Genomic DNA, 23,098 nt, shown 5'->3' on the forward strand with positions numbered 1-23,098 from the left:
TCCACCTACCAAAAAAGTACCAAGTGCGTATTATATAAAGCGTTCTATATATAGAGAGTGGACCCTGTTATTTTGGGAGAATATTTATAGAGGGTGATAGTGGGCATGCACATAATTTTATACTTTAATTTGCAACGGCTTGTTCCTAATATAAATATAAATTACTGACAAACATTTATGTACGGACGGTGGGGTGTATTAAGTGAGAGAAGCGTTTATTTTTATTTTTTTAAAACTCAAGAGAAGTGTTTATAATTATCACACAATCACTTAAAAAAGCCATATCACTTTGTGATTTAATCCTAATAAACACAGAAACACTCCTCTCACTTGATATGCTTTCATTTATATGCTTTCATTTATAGATGAATAAATACTTTATGAATTACTTAATCAAGAACATAAAAATTCATATATTTTTTTTATTTATCCTTTTTTTAAAAAAAAAACAATCTTTGTCTTCATTTCTCATTATATCACTTATTATGTTTAATACTTTTTTCTATATTACTTTTTCTTTCTTATCTCTCTATTCTTTTCACTTTAAACCACCCCATCTTGGGATGTTCATTTATTATTTCCTACTTTACGAGTGATTATAAGTACACAATTACAAGTTTAATTAAATTGTAAATATAAATAATAAAGTACATGTGCTGTATTGTCCAGGTCAATTTATGCGCAACCAATCTGTATTAAAAAAATCTTGGTATGCATAAATTTACTAGCATTCTTTGAAAGTTGTTCTCCTAGCTAGCTAGCTAGAGCTTTAGAAATATTAGCTACAGAAGTTTTCAACATAGGCCTGATTTAATTCTTCCACCAAACTATATATACGATTTTAATGACATCTCGAAACTGATCGAATTGGTTGGAAAAATCGTATTATTACGTGGTGTAACATATTTTCGGCCACGCGTAATGCGTGAAGTAACTTGAGTAAGTCTCTGACTGTTACACTGAAAGCAAAACAACGTAAGGAAAACTCAGCTGCTAAGAATTTTCAACATACCAGGAAAGAACTTACTCAAGTATTGTTGTCTACACCTGTATGAAGTAGCTTTTAATTTGAGAGTAGAAAATATGAGGAACATGTTTATTTGATTATGTTAGTGCTTAAATTGCATGAAAATCCAGTGAAAACAAATTGCATATTGATATCAGTATGAACAGAAAAGTTAATATATGACGCTATAAAGATTTTAAATTATATTAATTAACGAGTGTAGAAATTATATAAAAGATAATTTTATTCTTTTATTAAAAAAAATGTATATATGGACAAAAGTATTATAATCTGAAACCAAAAAAACAAAAAGATTGTCTTCATAGTGCACTCCAGTTTCTCTCTATATATTCTATATCTATATCTCTTTCTATATTTTCTTCAAACTGCAAGCTAATTAAACATTCATGACCATGAACCCTTTGGATCCACAAGAATTCAGGAGGCAAGGGCACATGATCATTGACTTCCTTGCTGATTATTACCAGAACATTGCCAACTATCCAGTGTTGAGCCATGTAGAACCAGGTTATCTTAGAGAACTCATGCCATCTTTTGCACCTCTCAACCCTGAACCAATTGAAACCATCCTTCGAGATTTGCAGCAGCACATAGTCCCTGGCATAACACACTGGCAAAGCCCTAATTACTTTGCTTACTTTCCCTCCAGCGGTAGCACAGCAGGGTTTCTTGGTGAGATGCTGAGCACAGGGTTCAACTTGGTAGGGTTCAATTGGGTGTCTTCACCAGCAGCAACAGAATTAGAAAGCATTGTCATGGAGTGGCTAGGTCAGGTTCTGAAGCTCCCAAAGGCTTTTCTCTTTTCAGGTAGTGGTGGAGGTGTGCTGCTAGGTACAACATGTGAGGCCATTTTGGTCACACTAGTTGCTGCTAGGGATAAAGTACTTAGCCAAATTGGTAGAGAAAATATTTGCAAGCTTGTTGTTTATGTCTCTGATCAAACACATTGTGCTGTACAGAAAGCAGCTCATATAATAGGAATTCTCCCCAAAAATATTAGGGTTGTCAAGACTATGAAGTCAACTTCATTCACTTTGTTGCCAGAGTCACTGGTATCTTCCATTCACACAGATGTTCAAAAAGGATTGGTTCCTTGTTATCTTTGTGCCACTGTGGGAACAACTTCAACCACTGCAATTGATCCATTAGGACCACTGTGCAAGGTGGCAAAAGAATATGGCATGTGGGTCCATGTTGATGCTGCTTATGCTGGAAGTGCATGCATTTGTCCTGAGTTCAGACACTTGATTGATGGAGTTGAGGGTGCAAACTCTTTCAGTCTCAATGCTCACAAGTGGTTTCTCACTAACTTAGATTGTTGCTGTCTTTGGGTGAAGGATCCAGCTTCTGTGATTAAGTCCCTATCAACAAATTCAGTGTACTTAGAAAACAGTGCTTCTGATTCAAATCAAGTGGTGGACTACAAGGACTGGCAGATAACCTTGAGCAGAAGATTCCGTGCACTCAAAGTTTGGCTTGTTCTGAGAAGCTATGGTGTTGCTAATCTCAGAAACTTCCTCAGAAGCCACGTTGAAATGGCTAAGACTTTTGAAGGGTTGGTAAGAATGGATAAGAGGTTTGAGATTTTTGTGCCTAGAAATCTTGCTGTGGTTTGCTTTAGGATTTTACCTTGTGCAGTTGCAAGGATTGGTAATGGTAGGGTCCAAAATGGATATCTAACAACTGAGGATGCTGCAAATGAAATCAACCGCAAATTGCTTGATTCAATAAATGGTTCAGGACTTGTGTACATGACTCATGCAATTGTTGGAGGGGCTTTCGTTATTAGGTGTGCCATAGGAGCAACTTTAACTGAGAAAACACATGTCATCATGGCCTGGAAAGTGGTGCAGGAACATGCAGATACAATTCTAAACCATTAAGCTAAATCTGAATTTTACAGAAAAAAGGAGTTTTTCTTTTTCTTTTTCTTTTTTTATTAGTAGAGTCCAATTGTTCAGAAACTGTATTGGTTACAGTGGTTGCAAAATTAAAGTTGCTTTCAAAGTGTTTTCATGGTCAGTTGAGCATAAGTACCCTTTGTCAGTTATTTTTATCTTGCAGATTAATTAATTATTGCACTTGTTTATTGTTATTGTTATCCGTCATATCAAGCTTCTTAACTTAAAGTCAAACTATATAAGTTTTCATATTTATTGCAAAGTCATGCTAATCGACCTATTCTGAATTTTGCCTGACGTGTGCCATCTCCATTCGCAAACATCGTGTTCATTTGAATTGATATTATTCCCATATATTCCATTTGTACATATTACTTTTTTTATATTATTTTTCTCTTTTATTACGTTATAAATTTTTTATTATACCTGCAAGTTTCTTTCTTTTCTCCATTTCTCTCTCTAATTGTTAAACGGTAGAAATGATTAAGTAGTTCATCATCACTAAATGTCTCTGGTTTTACACCAAACAGAGTGATGAGTGATAACCGGAGGGCACAAAAGTGAAACAATTAAAACTTATGAAAATATTTATTATTAATATTTATAAAGTAAAAAAGACTTTTGATTAAAAAAAAGTAATATATGTTATTAAAAAAGTCCAATATATTTAAAGTAAAAAAAATAAAAAATTATTTTAAATATGGCTCACCTTGAGGTGATGACCCATAAAAAACACATTTCTCACATTAGTATTGAGGGGGACCAAAAAATTTGTAAAACCGGAAAGGTTGCCGTTTCCACATAACTCCTATGAAGAGTGTTAGTGAGCCTTTCAGAGTTGGCGTTGCTTGGTAAATATTGAGTGGTATTTCACTCCTGATTTGAATTCAATTTTAATGACTTAATTCTTGTTTCAAAGTTGTTGCCTGTAAAAAATAAAATAAAAATTTAGTGTCTTGCTATCCAGTAAAAATACAAATTAAATAATATAATGTCTTATAAATGTTTTTAATTTTTAGATCATTATTATATTAGTATGAAATATTTATTAATTTTATAGATAATTAATCGTTTATGAAAAATCTAGTTAGTCACTTGAAATGAAATCTCTCCCGTTCCCATAAATTATATTTTTTTTTTGCTCAAATTTAATATTTTATTTTAAAAAATCTGACCCTAATGCTTCGAATTACATAAAAGTAAAATATTAAATATTTTTTATAATTTTCTATAAAAAAAATATTTTTAAAGTGAATATTTTCTACTTGCGATTTGCCTTTTAAATTGGCAGGAAACAGTAGGTAAGTACATTTCTGCTTCACTATCCTACATTTAATAATTGGGGCCATTATGTCCAGTAACATACTTGGACATTTAACAATTGATTTAAACTATCATCTAAAAAAACACCATTGATTTAAACTAGATTCAGACAGCAGTCCCGTATACGGGTTTGTATTTTTTAGTTTTATAATATTTATTATTTAAAATTTATAAATAATAATATTAGTTAAATTGATAAATTAGGGACCAAAATTTTTTCTGCACCAAAATTGTACAAAGGAGACTAAAAATAATCAACTAGGAAAGTTTGTGGTTTTTATTTATTTATTTAACTCAAGACTGATTTTTTTAAGAGACTTAAAACTGAAAATAAGAAATGAAGACAAGAAGGCTTTGCAATGGCTCTCAATAAGAACTTGACACCATATATATGTTACCATGCTTTAGCTCAAGCCAATCTTATCCCTACAATAAAAATTCGTTTCCTGCATATTGTAATAGGGGGTTGCGAAATAAAGCTATAAACATTTGAGAAACCTCCATTGCTACAACTAGCTCATAAGCGTATTTTGAGAAAACGTACAGTTCCTACATTATATACCAAATGGAAAATACACCAAGCTAGTGAGCTACAATTAATCATGAACTAAGTCATTAACTGAGAAGATAGAAAAACTTTTTTGGACCTCAACATGTCAACCAGATCGATCAGCTAATGTTTATGCCGCAAAATCAAATATTATTAATTATTTTAGTTTAAAAACTTAAATATTTATCACATGGAGAAGAGATTGATTGAGAACATAAACAAGTAATGGCTGAAAACCATCTAATAATCTCTCCAAATTTAGGGGGTAATTAATTAATTAATAATCCATTATTCTCTCTGGGTTATTCTTAGTTGCCATTCCATTTCATTATCTATTTCCTTCTCAAGTTTCTTTTCTTGATGTGGATGCTTGTTGCCATACCACCAAATTTTTAGGAACACCGACCGTTCAAAAAATGGAATACACAAATTAAGTCTTGTATACGTAGCTTTTTATATCAAATATTAATATTGATCAAACCCTATAAGTATAACTACTAGACATTTTTCTAAGTTTATCCCACATTTTGTATGGAAACCCGGTTTCCATGCACATGCATTCCTTATAAAACCCCACCTCCCTCCCCTGATTCCAACACAAGGCTACGTACGTTACCTTACATATTCCATTTGTCTCTGATCTTCCAACACCTTATTCCTCAGAGAAGAGACAAAATGGATCACCATTTCACTTCAGAAACCTCTCTCATTATTCTTCTCCTCATCACATCCCTCTCCTCCCTTGCCACCGCCACCAACATCAATATCGTCCACCACGACCTCCAATCCGACATCACCGAATTCTGCAAGAAAACCACCAACCCCGCCCTCTGTGCCGAGACCATCCATCCCCACTTCCTCAAGAACAGAATCGAGCCCTTCAAGGCGCTCGACATAGAAGTGGACGCCACCCTGGCGAAGGCAAAAAAAACCCTAGCCAACATTCAAACCCTAGAATCCAAAACGGGCACCACCAAATCGTCCAAGGACTCGTTCGACATTTGCAAGGACCAGTACAAGAGCATGCTCGACGCCATCAAGGAAACCAAAGCCGCGATTGCTAATAAGGACATCATCACGGCTAAGTTCAAGTTCAGTGCTGTTTTGTCGTTCCAAGCGGCGTGCAAGGACGCGTTTGAAGATGGGAAAATCCCGTTCTTTGAAGACTCCGACGCGGTTTACAACCTGGGAGGGAATTGCTTGGATATTATCGCTGATATGGAGAAAGCTCAGGGTCCTCAGAAAATGCCACCGGTGCAACAAAGTGCCCCTTCTGCATTTAGCAACGTCATCGGAACCGTCTCATAAATTTTTGGTGACGAATCCATTTTTTTACGTGAATGATGATGGAATTGTCAAGTGCAGTATTGTGTCATTTTCTTTTTGTTTTCTTTTAGTAAAACGAATGTTTTGGGTTAGGGGAGAATGGAGATTAATTCTTCCTCCCATCTAAAATGTTACTGTCTTGCTGAATTATTTTTTATTCTAGTTACTATTTGATTGATATATATATTATGAGGATTTAAATTATTATAATTAAGGATTTATTTATATTTCAAATAATTAATTACCAGGGATTATAGTTTGGAAGTATATTTTAGATTATTGGCTATGTTGTTGTTGGTAAAATTAGTTAAAAAATTAGCTGCAAATTAAAAAGTTATAAATGCTTGATAAAACTAGTTATAAATAACGAAAAAATGTAAAATAATATATTTAAAAAAATATTTTAAAAATTTAAAAAATATATAAAAACTAGAATCTAATATTTAAAAATATTATTTCAATTAACAATATAAAAAATATTAAAAATTATTTATCATAATATCAAACACTTTTCAATTAGTATAGAAAGCTAAAAATGAACTGAAATGATTTCCTTTCGTCTCTTATATATATATATATATATATATATATATATATATATATATATATATATATATATATATATATATATATATATGTATGTGTGTGTGTGTATATTAAAAATTTTTTGAGTGTCTCTATATACGGTCTATCGTGAATACATTCATCATTATTACAGATAAAGCTCCATTGGTATTAAAGTTAATTCTGTGTTCATATTTCTGGTGTTGGTAATTTTTTTTACAATCGGCGTTCATAATCTTTTATTTTCAAATCAATATCTTGCGTTAAGTGTGTAGTAGCTTCTCATAATAAAACGTAACTCAGGGGGATAATAAATTTGTTGGTCAATAGATCGAGGTGGTCCTGTTACATAAAACATAGAGGGAAAAAATACATTTCAAAATAATGAAGACAATAAAAAGAAAGGACTAAAAATAGAAAACTCTTTTTTTTTATGAGTGGTGAATATTTATAGTTGAAAAAAAGTGAAGTATACGAACAGCCTAAAATATGGAATTTTTCTCAAGAGCAAATACATATATCAGAATAAGTTATCCAGGAACAAGAAATAACATATTTATTAATACATTAGAACAAAAACCACTGAATGATTATATTACATAAGGATACAATAATTAATTTGATTTAGGAATAATATAAGTAGTAGCAATAATTGCATTTAGCCAGAGCAAATTATAGACTAGCTAAAAAATTATCTGAAAACATAAGCTTTAAGATTGTCACAAAAAAGATGAAATTAACAATATCACAAAAAAAATGAAATTAACAATATTAGTGGAAGAAAATCTGAAAAGATACTTGGTACAAATACCAAAAAGACAAAGCCACAATGAAACAGAAAGAATGATACCGTCAAATTGTTTGATGGAAGATATAATGTCAGAAGAAAAAGGTCAATAACACCCAACAAAGAGAAATAATACAAAAATATTTGTGTTTAATTAGGAAAATTTTCTGACAGAAAAAAGCTCAATATATTTGGTTAAGTTTATTTTCAGAAATAGTGCCTTTTTTCTGAAAGAAATAATAGTCCTTTTTTTGTACTGAACGATTAATAGTCCTTGTTATAAATGTATTTTTTTTTATTGAATTAAGTTAGTCAGTTGATTGTAAAGTAAAAAATAAAAATCTTTTTTCCTTATTTTTTGTAATGAACAGATACGTGATTATGTGAACCCGTAATAAGAACAAAAATATCTCGGAATAATAAATAAAGAAATAAATCAAATCTCTTCGTTTCTTCTCTCCATGAGGATTAGTATCACATTATTATTCACATAACATTGAATCTCCAAATCCACACAAAAGCACCGAGACGACAATTACAAACCAACATGAGAAAACGATAAAAAAAAAAAAAAAAAAGATAATAATAATCAATCTCTCCTCGTTAAGCAGCATCACGGGCCTTGAATATATTATTGGGCCTAACTAAGTGCAAAGGCCAATTTGTCCCTGGGCTTATGGGCTTGTAACCGGGCCCGTACCTCGACGGCGACGACTCTCTCTATCTTGAATGGCTTTCATGATGTCCAAGCAGTTTCCGGCGAGGTCGTACACGCCCTGCGCCTCCTCGACAATCGGCGAGGTCCCTTTGGTGAAGGAATCATTGCAACTTTCATAGTAGGATACAACGGAGCTGAACTTGAAACGTGCCTCTATGACGTTGCGCTGAGCCACTTGGTTTTTGGCCTCCGCCATCGAGTCCATGATGTTGCCGTACTGCTCCTTACAAATCTGGAGTGAGTCGCCGAGATCCTTCGAGTTTCCGGGCCTCGCCAGGAGCACGCTTATCAACTTCGAGGTTTTCTCCACCTGCAACTCACCAGGTTCAGTTTTTTTTTTTTTTTTTATAACTATTAGAATCAAGAGACACAGCATTTCAAATATACAAAATTAGAAACAACATATTATAAGTAATTTTTTAAAAGTGAGTGATGAACTGATGATGCCTACCTGTTTCTGGGTCACGAGCATCTCCACCTCGAGGGCCTTGTAATAGTTGAAGCGGGGCAGGCCCAGCACCTCCGGCAGGATGGTCCTGTAGCACAGCCCAACATTGGTGGTGGGCTTGCAGAGGCTGTAGAGGCGGGCCTGGACGGTGCGGGGGCCGCGGGCCGCGTGGGTTTGGAGGAGGAGGGAGGAGAGGGAGACCAAGAGAATTAGGGTTTTGGTGAAAGTGAAAGCGAAAGCCATTGTGTATATTGTTTTTGTTATTCCTTCTCCTCTTAATAGGAAAGAGGGTTAGGAGAAGGAAAAGAGAGATAGAGAGAGGCGCTGGTTGGAATGAGGAGGGTTTGGGGGGTATTTGAAGTGAGAGGGTTTGTGCATGGAAACCGGGCTTCTATACCGGAATATGCTGAGAATAGAGGTTTTGGGGGTGTGGCTGGTTTTTTGGGCTAGATTTGGAACGGGTTTTAGTTATGGAGGAATCTGTATTTGACTTTCACACGCATGCAGTGTATGCATCTATCATCTATGCATATTCGTTGTTGTTACCTAGATTTTGTTTTCTTCCCCTCCTATTTTGGTGGTGTTTAAGACGCATGGCATGGCCACTTCAAGAGTCCGAAAATTAAGCCCCTTGTTTCTTTCTGTGGCGGGAAGATAAAAAATCACTAAATAAATGTGAAAATAAAGTATCAATAATATTTCGGATTGTATTTTTTGTTGTTACCATCTTATTGGTACTGGTCTAAAAAAAAGATGATTTGAGATTGTCTCCTTCTCATGATGTTTTGTTTCATCTATAAAATTTGGATCTAGATTTTACTTAAGAAAATAAAGTTGAATATTACTCAAATTAACAACTTATTAGTTAAGGAAGATGTTTAATTATGATTTTTCTATAAAAAAAATTGAATTATTCAATTAAAACTTTAAAATGATAAAAATATGTCTTGTGATATACATTTAATTAAAATAACTTATGTGGAATTTGATACCTTAAATAAATAAAAATTTTGCCTTAATTTTTTTTTTCAAACTCAAAACCAATAAGAAAGATATGAATTTAGAATCAATCAATTAATTATTAAAAGATTGAAAAATGGTATTGATTATCTTAATTATATTATTTAATTTCTTCATTAATTTCTCATTGACTCTTATTGCTTTTTAAAAATTTATGAAATCTTTTGAATTCTTACTCTAATACATTAGAATAGTTGGATTATTTAAACATATTATTAAGAGTTTAAATTCTTACTCATACTTATATAGAGAAAACCTTATGATTAAGAGACAACAACTCACCTATGATTTGAATTCTAACAAATCTCTTGAAAGAAATTAGAAATCTTGATCAAGAAAGAATATTCTTTTGCAATCATATGTGTGCGGGAGAAAGGCACAGTTAAATTTCAAGGGGGCAATTAAATAATTATTAATTTATATAACATGACATATTTTTATCATTCATTTTATTGTAGAAAGAAAAATGTAATACCTCTACAATAAAGATTATATCAAGGGAAATATTTATCTAAAAAAATAATGTCATTATCTTTACAACCATACTATAAAAAGATAATTAATTATTTAATGAAAATTAAAATACTTAAATATCTTTATTCCTACAATCAAACTTTTAAATAAAATAATTGTCTTAATTTTTAAATATCATATATATTTAAAAAAAACTAAAACTAAAACAAAAAATGTTACAAAGGGCAAGGCCACTTTGCATTATGCATATGTGCAGGGGCGTTCACGAATACAGGTCGTCCGTGGATTTGAATTGATGCAAACCGATTCGAATAGTTTTGGATTGTATCATTTATGTAGTTGGGTCAAAATCGAATTGAATCGATCAAATTCGTTTATGTACGGGTTAATTCATGGGCTTAGGTTTATAGATCTGATAAAAAACAAATCGAATCAATAAAAAAATTTAAAATTTTTTGGTTTGACTTTAAATAGTACTAATATTAGGACTCTAAGTGTTGGGACTACTAGTATTAAAACTTTGTGAGATATTACTTTTAGTTACATTGTTATTTATTTAACCTTTTTCATATTTATTTTTTCGTCATGTTTATAATAGTAATGGATCATACTTTGTTCATTTGTTTTAGCAAATTTGGTTACAACAAAGCTTATTGCAATAAATTAGTTTGTGAAAAATAATATTGATTCAGATTATTATAGTAAATCTCGTTGAAGAATATTTTATTTTAGTTTGTATTAGTCTGTTTTAGAATATTATGTTGATGGTATTAAATAAATCAATTTTACTACTTTCAAACATTTGATAATATTGTGTTAATTGTATTGAATATTTCGATGAATCATGATATAAAATAATAGTTTTAAGAAGAAAAAAATTAAATGGATAAACCATTGATTTAAACCGAACCAAACCGTTCATGAATGAGTTAGGTTGAGTTTTAAAAAAAATTGTGAAACTGTATCAAACCAAACTGATCAAATTTAATTAAGTTGAGTCCTGAATTTAGTCCGAACCAATCCATGAACAATCCTACATGTGTGTAACTTGACAAAAAATAAGTTGTTTTACTCTAAATGTAAAACATTAATCTTCTTTACTTCACTATATCTTGCACCTCCAAATATGCTTTGAGACTAGTACTATGGTCTATGGGTTATGATGTTGAGGCTTGAGTATGACTAATAACTATATTGAATAAAGATCTATGGACATTTATTCTCTTGTTGTATGCATCAAAAGAGAAATAAATATTTGATATTTTTATGTATGTCACATAGACAACAACGAAGATCAAGATGTGTAATTTAGTTGGTTGAGAAAAGTGTGTGAATGTTATAAATCTTTTGATATTTTGTTTAATTTGAATGGATAAAAAAAACAACACAAAGAGGAAAATGTAAGCAAATAAAACAAATTAAATAAAAATAGATTACATCCTCCTAGGATACAAAGTCCTTGGAGCATAAGAAAAAAGAAGATGAGAATAATTATTTGCTTATGAGCAGGTTTGGTTGAATAAATATTTGATATGACTGTTAGCATGATTAGATTCAAGAGAAAGACAAAGAAAAATAAAATTTGTTAATTGATTAAGTGTTTAGACTATTTAATTCTCCATAAATTAACATGCATCAAGATTTTATACCTTTTTCCAATTTTATTTGTCCTTGTATAATCTTTTTCAATGCTTACCCCAAGCCTTTAGGCTTTATTCTTATTGTCGAATGTCTAGCTTGCTATATAAAAACATTTATATCTGCGATATGTAATGCACATAACAGTTGTTATAACAATTTCTAACTAGTTTATGTTGTATATTTGGTCTAAATACATGACAAAAACTAGTCTTTGTGAAGGTTATTCTTGTCAAATTTACACAAAACTGGCAGACAATCCGAAGAGAAAAAAGTTAGTGCTAATAGTAATCCCTAAACTTTCAGGTCAGAAAAATCGGGCTAAATAGCCCAATTCAATTGAGTTGGATATAACAGGCGCAAACTCATTTAGATCTTAAGATAAACTGGCGGGAATTACTTAACGCGCCCTATGGGTTGCTTTGTGCACCTCTATCTTCTTTATATCCCCTTTTTATTCTTCTTCTCCCAAGAAAAACCCTAGCTTCCTCTCTACCAAACCTCCATGGCAGACGCATTGCACCCCCACGGCTCCACTCACCACCACTGCATGCAAACACCTCCACACCAGACCAAATGCACCACTGCACTCCCACCCCCACCACCATCACCACACGCATCATTGTGAGCCATAAACCTTGATGCTTTCCAAACTCAACCTCAGGTCACACCACCATAATTGTATCATGGGTTGAGTGGAGGTAAGGTGCAGTGGTCGTGGAGGTTTAGGGGAGAGATATTGCTTGAGAGAAGAAGCATAAGGAGAAATTAAAAAATATGGGTAGCACCAAGTAAAAAATGGGTTACGCTAAGTAATTGCCTAAACTGGCCACGTCCAAATCACAGTACAGAAACCCACGTGAATCGTGAATCCTAATTCACCATATGACGAAAAAAACAACAGAAGTACACAACTCGGATCCATGTAAAGTTCTGAATGCAGGCATAGCTCGCTCTCACCGCAAAAATCAACATTCAATGCTCACTTATATGATTAAATAATCGAAGTTGAAAAAGTCAATGTATCTCACATCCTAGAAAATACAGTAACTGAATCTCTAATTCTTATACAGCTATACACTCTCATCCCAAAAAATAAAATAACCGATTATCTTACTTTTTCCACTAGAGTATCGAGTGCATTTGTACATATATATTAATTTTTCACTTTGCCTAATCACTACTTTAGCAATCCCCCAAGGGTTAACTCATGGTTACCATAGTTACCACTAGAAAACGGAGACAGATCAATTTTTCATCAACTAATTAATTGTCTATTTGCTAACAGATATCCAGCGCACAACACACACACTGGAAAATGTGGAGGACAAAAAAGTTTTGGCTGAAACTTACAAATGTATGATTGCCTCTCACAATCAACTATGTTTCTTACAAAGGCTTTTCTGTGTTGAAGGATATTGGATCTATTTGTTTAAACTTATATGTGAAAAAAAAAGTGTTAATTTTAGTCAAATAATTTTTTTTGTTTTATGATACAATTTTTTTAAGAAGCAAATTATATCTGATTCTTAAAAAAAAAATATTTTAAAGAATTTTTTTACAATTATTTTTTAAAAATTTAAACGAAAGGGTCCATTATCAGCTATCAATGATCAAATCCTCCCCCAACTTCCCCCAAAATATAAACAAATAAAACTTTATTTTAATTGAATTTAATTTTTATACATTGTCATTTTCCATTAACCAATAAACAAATTTATTGTATAACTTCTAAGATAATTATTAGAAAAATCAAGAAATTTATCACATAAAAATTAACTTATGTATTCATCAAAATTTTATAAATCAACCAATAAATAAGGAGGTGTAAGATATTGTTGTTATGATTAAAAAAATTACTTTCCTTTTAGGAGACAATTACACTGAAATTAATTTAACTATTAAACAAAAGTTTCCTCACAATTTATTGACACGAATCAAAATCAAAGGTTAATTATATTATCTTATATAGCTAGCTCAAATACAAAATATGTTTTTATTATGAATTATGGTACAATTTATATAATGCCAACACTTGTGATGTACATGCAGTTATGAAAACATTATCCACTGTTTAGGAGACAACACGTCCGAAATTATTAAGTCAACTTGGGGAGAAAAAGAAGAAGAAACAGATCCTAGTCCTTTCCTTTTTAAAAATTCACCATGAGATTTTCGTTGAAGTTTCCCCTTCAATGCAACGTAATCTGCACCAAGATTCACCAGCTCAGCACATAGCTAGCAATATTTGCATTAGCATATCCCATTAGTGAAAGTGTCGGTAAGGAATCTCCCACCAGACCCTTGTTGGCCCGCATTCTATAGCCTATATACCTCTGGTACATGCATCTCAGCCTTACATTTTTGTTGCCCCAACCAAACTACACACCAATACAAAAATCACAACAACATTCATATAAAATTATAAAAATACCAACCCCTCCTTTTAACATTCATATAAATTTGAATTTTGTAAAAAAAATGTGATTTAAAAAAAATTTAAAACTAAAAGTAATTAGTCAATTTTTTTTTATAAAAATTAGTTATTATTAAAATTATTTGTTGATGGATATTCTGCATTAATATTATGGTGATCCAAAGTTATTATAAAATAAATTAACCTTATTATTTCATATTTTATGTATGCGTGTTGTGTACTGGTCGAGAAAGGTTCTTCAGTCCAAGAATGTCACCTTCCCTATTTTGGTCTTTCTCGGAATCATGTCTTTTTTGCCTTTCTCCTCCTCACACGTGTAGTTTTTTTATTCATATCTAGAAGGTATTTGTGTGTGTACAATGTCATTTAATATTTAACACATTTTGTTCCGTATAAGATGTGTGCAAGATAAGATCAATGCAATGCAATAATGCCATGGGTATATGGTAATGATGAAATGTATATAGTATTCCCATTTTTGCTTCTTGGGCTGAACCATCCGACATGTGAGACTATTTAAACTATATTTAACCTGGCTTTTTATCCCACATAAAACACATACAAATATTTGTTTATATATGAATCTTGTCTGTTGCACCTCCCTTAGCGTAGGTTGTGTGTTCCTCTAGAACAAAATTTTGAAGCAAAATATTTGATTATTATTACTTGTTTCTTCAGCTTCCACGTAAACAACTTTGTGATTGGTAATTTTTAAAATTCAATGCTAACATACTTAAAGGGAGGTATTTGCTTTGGTCGCTTTCATTCTGTTCTTGATTATGCATGGTTTATTCGTTAAGTAAGAAAAGTAGTCAGTAATAGAGGGCGACCTAAACACAAATAAAAAAACAAAAAAAAACTTGATTTAAGTAGTTCAGCAATATGCTATGCTTAGGATTGGAAGGAGCAAAACAACAGCCAGAGTATTTTTTTATTTTGACTTTAAATGAACATGTTTACAGATTATTTTTTTTATTTTTTGGTAGGCTATTAATATTTTCTATCTATTTCCCAATTTTCATATGTATAATAACATGAGACAATATTATTCATATATCATAGCGATTGCAGATATAAAATGACCCAAACAGGGTGAAATTAAAATAACTAAAAAAATAAAGGGGTTGATCTATGGACGTTTGGGAGTTGTTTGCTTGTTGTCGTGTTCTTTTCTCTATCTTTTGAATGATCACATTCCATGTATTATGGGCTTTGGCTCTCATGTGAGCCTTCAAAGTTTTGTCCTTAAATGAAAAGTTGAGATCTAATTAGGGATCAGTTTTTCTTTGTTAGGCTCATTATGTTTAAAGGTATTGCTTATTTTGACACTTATGTGAAACTTCACAGTTTTATTTTTAACAGATATTTCAATGAAGTTGAGAAAAAAATGTATTTATAAATTATTATTAACCTTTATTTCTAAGTATGTGTATAACTTTTTGGGATATCAAAATTGTTTTTAACTTATGTTATATTTCTTTTAATTCATTGCAGTAATATAATTTGTTAAACTGTGTCATTATATTTTTTTTTTACAATTGATAAAGTTTATTTCAACACTATAAACTTATCAACCAAAAAAATATCTATCTGAGAACCTGATGCAAGTTATAGATTTATCATCAAATCAAAACATTGGTGGAAAAAAGCATGGTCGAACAACATGCAATATAATTAGAAAAAAAATAGACGTACAGAAATCAGAAGAATTTGTGAAGATTACTCAAAGTATATAATTGTCAAACAAGTTGGTGCATAATAAATTAATAAGAATCATATTGGTATATATAACAAGTTGATGTATAATTATATATTTACTAAGAATCATATTGGTGTATATATAACTAGAGTGTATATGGTGGCTTAATTTTGTTTTTTTAGATCATATATACATTTTAATCGAGTTGGAAAGATCTATAAATATAGTAAAATTAACTCTTCTAACAGTAATGTTTTTTGGTTTAATTACTCAATTTTTCTCTACACTTATTCACACTTTGCATTTTAGTTCTTGTATCTAAAAAAAAATGTTTTAGTTCTTATACGGTTTTTTTGTGTTTGTGTTTTAATCTCTGTTTTTAGTTACCATTCAAGTAACTCTATCAATTTTAGCCCACCATAAAACTTGTATAAAACTGCCACAAAAACCATGAACCTTTTTAATTGCCAGAAAATTTCCAGCACTTTTACATTGCTAGTTTCTATTTTATGACAATTTTAAAGAACCTATATCCAACAACAGAGCTACTTGAATTGATACCTAAAGACAAAAACTAGAACATAAAAAAAATTTCTCCATATAAAAACTAAAACGCAAAAATTTTGAAGTATAAAAACTAAAATGTACAATGTAGGGACCAAATAAACAATTAAACATTTTTTATACAAAGTTTAAACATGAAAATTTACTTTGAGAAAAATCCAATACGTAATTACTTGAATCGATTACTTTGTTAGTAGTAAACTGATTTATCTGAGAGTTGAAGTATCCTTTATACTTAAAATTTTCTTTGGATTATTCAAAAAAAAAAATTACAATTGTCGTCATAGTTATATATATTTTGCTATCACAGCTATAAATACTAGTGAAAGTAGCAGCAACACGAAATAAATGTTGTTGCACAGTGCTGAATATCATACAGACAGTTACAAGATGATAGCAACTGCGTAGCATTTAAACGGCAAGGATAATGACATTAAAGTGTGACTTATCACACGGCATTGTAACAAACAACGATAATGAAAATAGGAAATACTACTTGAATTGGTAGTGGTGCCTTTTTTTAAAATAAAATAGTAACTAATTAATGCATGTCACTCTAATTTTGTCAGGGAAAATGACATCCTAAGATTCTAAAGAAGCAGCAGGTAGAAAGGCCCATGCAAAGAAATATGAACTCAAGAGATTTCCTAGAAAAAGGTTGATCACCAACTTTCAAAAAAAAAAAAGAAGAAGAAGAAAGAAAGAAACTCTAGTACCCTTATGTTGGGCTGGCTATAATTAAGTGTTTTGTACTATAAATAAACGGTATGGTCTGCAATTGTTCCTAAAATTATTATTTATAATTTTCTGTCAATTTTTATTATTATTTATAGTAATTTTTAGTCCTAAAACTAAATTCATTATATGAAAGAATAATAAAAATAAATATAAACGGATAAACCTACTAGTTTTAAACTGTTAGGATATTAACTGCACAAAGAGTATTCATTTTGCACGTGTACATTGTAAAGGTTTGAAATAAACACATCCAAGAAAATTCCAAAAGTAGGACTTTTTAGTATATGAATTTAAGATTTCCAATGGTTGTACTATATATAGTTGTTATTTGTTAAGCTCTTTAAAAGTTTGTGTTCATTATTTAAATTGCACATAATGATGTAAACTTAAAAAGGATGGTAAGTTGGGATAAGATAGAAATGAATTTTATCTACTAATATTTTTTTCAGTACATATTTCAGACTACTCAATGCTTTTCCGAATATTATCATCATCATCATATGTAATCAAATTATTAAAAAAATTGAGTGTAAGAAAAATTACACGAGAGAATAAAATGTTAATGATATGAAATGGTAGTGTAAAATTTTAGTAAAAATTAAGTTCAATTTTATAAGTTATTACCCATATATACCCAATTCAATCCTTGGTTTCTTACAGCAAGCAAACAGTACAGCCAATTAAGAAAGACATGACTAATAGAATTGTGCATGTTCCCCCGAGTCAAAGATTTGGATATTTCAAGAGACAAGAAAAAAGCAAGGTCCCCATGGAATGTGTACACATACAAGCGAGTGGGCAAGGCCAATTTTTCCCACTATTAACACACTTTATTCAGGCTCACATATTTTAAGTCTAACAAACCTGAATGATTAAAGGTCTAAGCCCATAATCAGCGACCCTTAAACAAACCCATTTTGTCTGGTGAGAAAGAAGCCTGATCTTAATTAATTAGATTATGGATGATTGTGGCCCCCGACAACACTTGGTGGCGACAATGTTAGCTTCTAATTAAGTTTGACATGCAAATGCATAAATTAAAATTCTATTTTCATTTCATTTCTCACCTAACGCTTTTGCTTGCTTTGGCGGTGTCCCTACCCACATACATGCCCAAGATTGTTACATATCCCTTCTTGTTGGTTCATGCCAATGTCCTTAGCAACGTTTTCAACTTTTTTTTTCTTTTCTTTTTTCCAATACCATTGCACTTGGCCGTCGGTGACTCTACGAGGAAATCGTCAGGAAAGTAACCCATTTTTATTTTATCAATTAAACGTGACGTATACTTTAGTCGTCCTAAAACAAGTGTCTTACAGATAATAAAAAAATTAATACATGTATAATTTTAAAAAAAAACTAAATTCATTAAATAAATGAAAAAGAATAATATTAGTATTACATTAAAAAATTAGTGTGAAAATTATCAGGGTTATTCATACAAAAACAATTAATATTACATTAAAAAGTTAATATAATACTTATTTTTAAATATGATGATTATTTTAGAACGAAAGTAATATCATATATGGACCCATTATTGGGAGTATAATTAAAGTATTAAACATATATATATAATTATGTGAAAAGCAAGGCAAGGTATGTACGATACTGTGCGTAACAATATATGTTGTTATGATTTTTTTGACCCCGCTATCTAAGGAACGATGAAAAGCGAAACATTTCACCCTCGAGTGGTTTCATGTTTCTCTTTTAAGTTATTGGTGAGATTTTGGATTATGATTTTGCTGTCACATTGGAGGACCCATTGAGTTCGTTCAATCACTCCCGGGAATCCTTGTTAATTCCGGCAGTAATTGTGTGACGACAACTTGAAAACGATGGATGGCGAAATGTGATTGCAAGTTATTCAACTTAATTTTGTGATCACAATGATTTAACACGTTTAAGTGCAATAGATCAATGTTTGACCTGAAGCAAGAATTGGGCTCCAACCAGGGCAAAACTTACATGCCCAGAGATAGTGACTCGTTTTTATTAGATCGTTCGATGAATTTTAAATTATGGTTAAAACTTGAAGAAAAGTATTCAGTTAATTTGTTGGAAATAGAAAGGTCTATTGATATATTGGTTCACACTTCAAACATGTGCAGCTAGCATGGTTATATAATATCTCTACCAAATTAAGGGGAAAATGATGGAAGGTATGACTTTTCGAAGACAGAGCATGAGTTCAACTCTTACTTTTTGGCTCTTTGACATTTAAAAGTCAACCATAAAAATTATTTTTGCCATTAGTTCCCCCATTATACATATTTTGAAATATCCAATAATAATTTCAACACGCCCACGTAGCTCCAGAGCATTAGGAAAGGGATCCAGAATAAAATGAACAAGCAAGTAGCAACCCTCTCTAGTGACTTAGGATTAATGAACAAGTATAGAATAAAATGAACTATATTTTTTTCCCATAACATTCAAATATTTTCAACATGCTTGAAAGTCCCATTTGGTCTAATTCGTCAGATCATACAAATATACTAGCAACCAAAAAGTAATTAATGCACAATATAATTCATGTGCCGCCGACAGAGTGAAAACAGTTCACCTTTCATTCCTTTGATAGCTCTTGGTAATTTATCACCATGGCTGGCTCATACAGCTCTTAAATTGTGACCTTCGTCCTTCAATTGACCCCATGTGTAAGTATTTGACTACTTGTCATTCTCCCTAACAAGTACACATCTATAATTTCCATCTCAAAAGTATCGAAGCCCATCAAATATCAATTCCATCACCAACCAAATCGTAAATGCTAATGTACCAACAAAACCGTGTAATTTCAATCTCTTTTGGCCTCTTTCTCTTTTATTTTCCCAGATTTTTTTTCCATTCCTCATCTTATGTATTAGTAATTTGAGACGATATAACCAATATAATATGATACGAGTAACAAAGAACTATATCTAATAAATATTTGATCAGAAATACAATCTCTAGTATTATGTATAAAAAAATATGTTAAGAGAGATCATTTTTTTAAAATAAATTTTTAAACTTTAAGGGATTAATCTTTAATTATCACTTGAAGAAATTCTCTGCAAAAGAGAAAAAAAAATGAATATGATATATGTGATTTTTCTATGATTTTGGGGTCATAGAAGGGCTAGCAAGAGTCTGTTCACCACAGCTAAGCACTTGGCAGTTGGTACACTGGTACACGTTCATGGACTCATGTGGTACGGTTTGTGAGGAGTACTGTCATTGAGCATTGAAACTGTATTTTAGAGAGAGGGGGGGCCTGGGTCAACTATTAAAACTAGAAATAGATATATCGTTTTCTGAAAATATCAACAGAAAAATCGAGAGAATGAATGGAAGAAAGAGGAAGAGAGGGTTAGAATCACGTCTTTATGATTTAGCTGTATGAACTTTCAATTGTTTGTACGGCAATGCCAATAGATCCAAATGGAAATATACGGTTCATGAACAGTGGGACTTATAGGCATGGCTTAATTTGTATTAGGGTAATCTTGGTATATTGTTTGTTTTCTTTTTTTGCCATAAAGACAAGAACATCAAAAAGTTTAGAAGTCTTCAATTAATAGTCCCACATCTAGGTGTGATCATATAGGTCTCAGCATGAATATGATAAATTCGAGCCGATTTAAACAAAAGAAATCAGTAATTGATATAAAAAAATGAGTAATTGAATTTATGCCATATATATGTACAAGTTCTTGTACAATAAAAAGAAAAATAGAAAAAAGTTGTGATATGATATTTGATGTAAGGAAGAGATATAGAAAAAAACACAATATATTATAAAGAAATGAGAAATTTGACTAAATTGTCACTTGCTAATTAAAATACTTAAATTTTTGTTATTCTATTAATGTTTTATATTTAATTTAATAAAAAAGTAGACCTATGAGCATATGAGAATAATTTTGAAAAAAAAATAAAGATTATTATTCTTTTTTAGTTTTGCGAAAGATGAAATGAAATAAGACTTATCTTTGAAAATGACAAAATATTCTAAAATGAACATGCAGACACATAAAAGCATAACTAATTTAATTTCCTGACACAATCTACATTATAGGAACCTAATTGGTATAAGAATCTTTCTAGATCATAGGTCTATAACTGATTAAACGATTAAACCAAAGTAGGGATTGCAGAAAAGCAGACAACAAGGAGTAGTATGGAAAAAAGTGAAGATAAAAGAAAAGAAAAGAAAATATTTGGCCGCAGCTGAATGTCGGTACGACCGTACAATGCATGCAAGAGCACTTTTTGGTAGAGAGAGAAGCAACAGGCTGTATAGGGAAAGGCAGAGAGAGAAGCCTACGTAGTTATTGGTAAGATCTCAGGCTCAGACCACATCTTTCTGAGAGGCCCTACTCAGATTTTCCCTCTGACCCTCACAGTAGTGTATGCAACCAAGGGCAATGGCGTTGAGCAAGACGTGTCATAGCGAATCTCATCCTCAACATTAATGTCCAAATTAAATATCAACCAAAAAGATCAAATAGACAAGAGAATCTTGTTTCAATTCAATAAGATTAATGTTTTAAATATTTGTTACCATCTCGTGTTATAATTTTGTCGTATTTATTGATATCATCATCATGAATTACATATCAATATAATCGATGTGATTCTAATTGTGATTGTAGATGATTTAAAATTTTTGATATTGCAATCCAAATTATGGTATTAAATCTTGGATAGGATCGATATAGTAAACATCAAATTGGGATCATGGATAATTAAAACCTTGGATAGGACCAACATTATCAGCATTGAAACTTTTTTTTCCCTAAGTATTTAATGAAATTATAAATCTAAAATTCAAAGTCAAAATCACTCATTAATCTAAAATAACTTCACGTAATTGATTGAAGCGTTGAATGGTTAAGGACTGCTAACGTTAACGCCTTTTCTTTCTGTTTGCTTGGTGTTAGCTGAGAGCTGGATTTTAATGCCACGAACCAAATTATTAGTTTCGTACGTAGGAAAACAAGGATAACAAACGAAGAGTGAGAGATTGAGGAATGTAAGGTAACACTACTCCGGATTTTGCATCAAATGTTGGGATTCTTACTCTCGGGAATAAAAATTAATACTATTAGCCATCACTAGCTAGATATATGTGTATCTTGACAGCTTTCCTAGTATCCATTCATTGAAAATTGAAAGTACAAATTTCGTAGAGTGGATAAGAGATTTTAATGTTACAAGATTCACTCCATTAATTTATTTCTAGTACTAGTATATATGGCGCACGATCATAATTCTTTGTCTTGCAACTTGTAAGTGCACGTTCTCTCATTAATGCTTGTCTTCTATTTTTTTTTTTCCTTTCATATGCCTAAAGTTTTTTTTCTCCAAAAATGTATGAAAGGATTATCTCAGGTTTAACATTTACAAATATAGTTTAATTTTATTTACTCCTATTATAAATATAATTTTTTTAAACACTATCGTTCAATTAAAAATAATCTTATATATGGAATTTTAAAATAATTTTACAAAAATCAACCATCTTATTCACAATTGACATGTAAAAGTTTTGCACATTATCAGTACATTGATCTAATTAAATCTTTACAAATATTTATGTTAGTGTTATACTATTGATTAAAAGAAATAACTAATAACCCACTAGAGTTTTTCTAATTGTGAAAAAAATTGACTAATTTACATGAGATTTTATGAATTTTTAAAAAATTATTTAAACAAGTTAAATAAAATTTTTAATTAATAAAAAAAAAGTGAAACTTAATGTGAATGACAATGATAGCAGTAGCCACTAGCCAGAGACCTGAAACAGTCCAAGAAAGGAAAACGTGGAAACTATGAGACCTCGGGCTAGTAGGCGCAAGGGACCTGGTGGCTAGAGTGTCCATAATATGTT

The 23,098-nt window shown here is 31.2% G+C and overlaps 3 protein-coding genes across 3 annotated transcripts; 2 read left to right on the forward strand and 1 right to left on the reverse strand.

Moving 5' to 3' along the window:
• The first annotated feature begins 1,222 nt into the window (after positions 1–1,222).
• Positions 1,223–3,049, forward strand: LOC100795274 (tyrosine decarboxylase). Its single transcript, XM_003535007.4, has one exon. It carries the CDS (start codon positions 1,414–1,416, stop codon positions 2,908–2,910), a length of 1,497 nt encoding a protein of 498 aa, XP_003535055.2. The 5' UTR covers positions 1,223–1,413; the 3' UTR covers positions 2,911–3,049.
• A 2,349-nt stretch (positions 3,050–5,398) lies between these two features.
• On the forward strand, positions 5,399–6,269 carry LOC100306074 (uncharacterized). The gene has a single exon (NM_001250199.3). The coding sequence runs from the start codon at positions 5,477–5,479 to the stop codon at positions 6,107–6,109; it is 633 nt and encodes a 210-aa protein (NP_001237128.2). The 5' UTR covers positions 5,399–5,476; the 3' UTR covers positions 6,110–6,269.
• A 1,633-nt stretch (positions 6,270–7,902) lies between these two features.
• On the reverse strand, positions 7,903–8,960 carry LOC102668456 (uncharacterized). Its single transcript, XM_006586767.4, has 2 exons — positions 8,648–8,960; positions 7,903–8,506 (listed from the first exon to the last, which is right to left on the reverse strand). Exons 1-2 carry the CDS (start codon positions 8,885–8,887, stop codon positions 8,153–8,155), a joined length of 594 nt encoding a protein of 197 aa, XP_006586830.1. The 5' UTR covers positions 8,888–8,960; the 3' UTR covers positions 7,903–8,152.
• Between the last annotated feature and the right edge of the window lie 14,138 nt (positions 8,961–23,098).

This window comes from Glycine max, chromosome 9, assembly GCF_000004515.6.
Source record: "Glycine max cultivar Williams 82 chromosome 9, Glycine_max_v4.0, whole genome shotgun sequence".
Classification (NCBI taxonomy): Eukaryota; Viridiplantae; Streptophyta; class Magnoliopsida; order Fabales; family Fabaceae; genus Glycine; species Glycine max.

What these genes read in the sequence shown, in the direction of transcription:
- LOC100795274 (XM_003535007.4), top strand. Translation starts at nt 1,414, where the DNA reads ATGACCATGAACCCTTTGGATCCACAAGAATTCAGGAGGCAAGGGCAC.
- LOC100306074 (NM_001250199.3), top strand. Translation starts at nt 5,477, where the DNA reads ATGGATCACCATTTCACTTCAGAAACCTCTCTCATTATTCTTCTCCTC.
- LOC102668456 (XM_006586767.4), bottom strand. Translation starts at nt 8,887, where the DNA reads ATGGCTTTCGCTTTCACTTTCACCAAAACCCTAATTCTCTTGGTCTCC. An exon ending in TGCTCGTGACCCAGAAACAG is followed by an intron (nt 8,507 to 8,647) that starts GTAGGCATCATC and finishes GGTGAGTTGCAG; the next exon opens with GTGGAGAAAACCTCGAAGTT.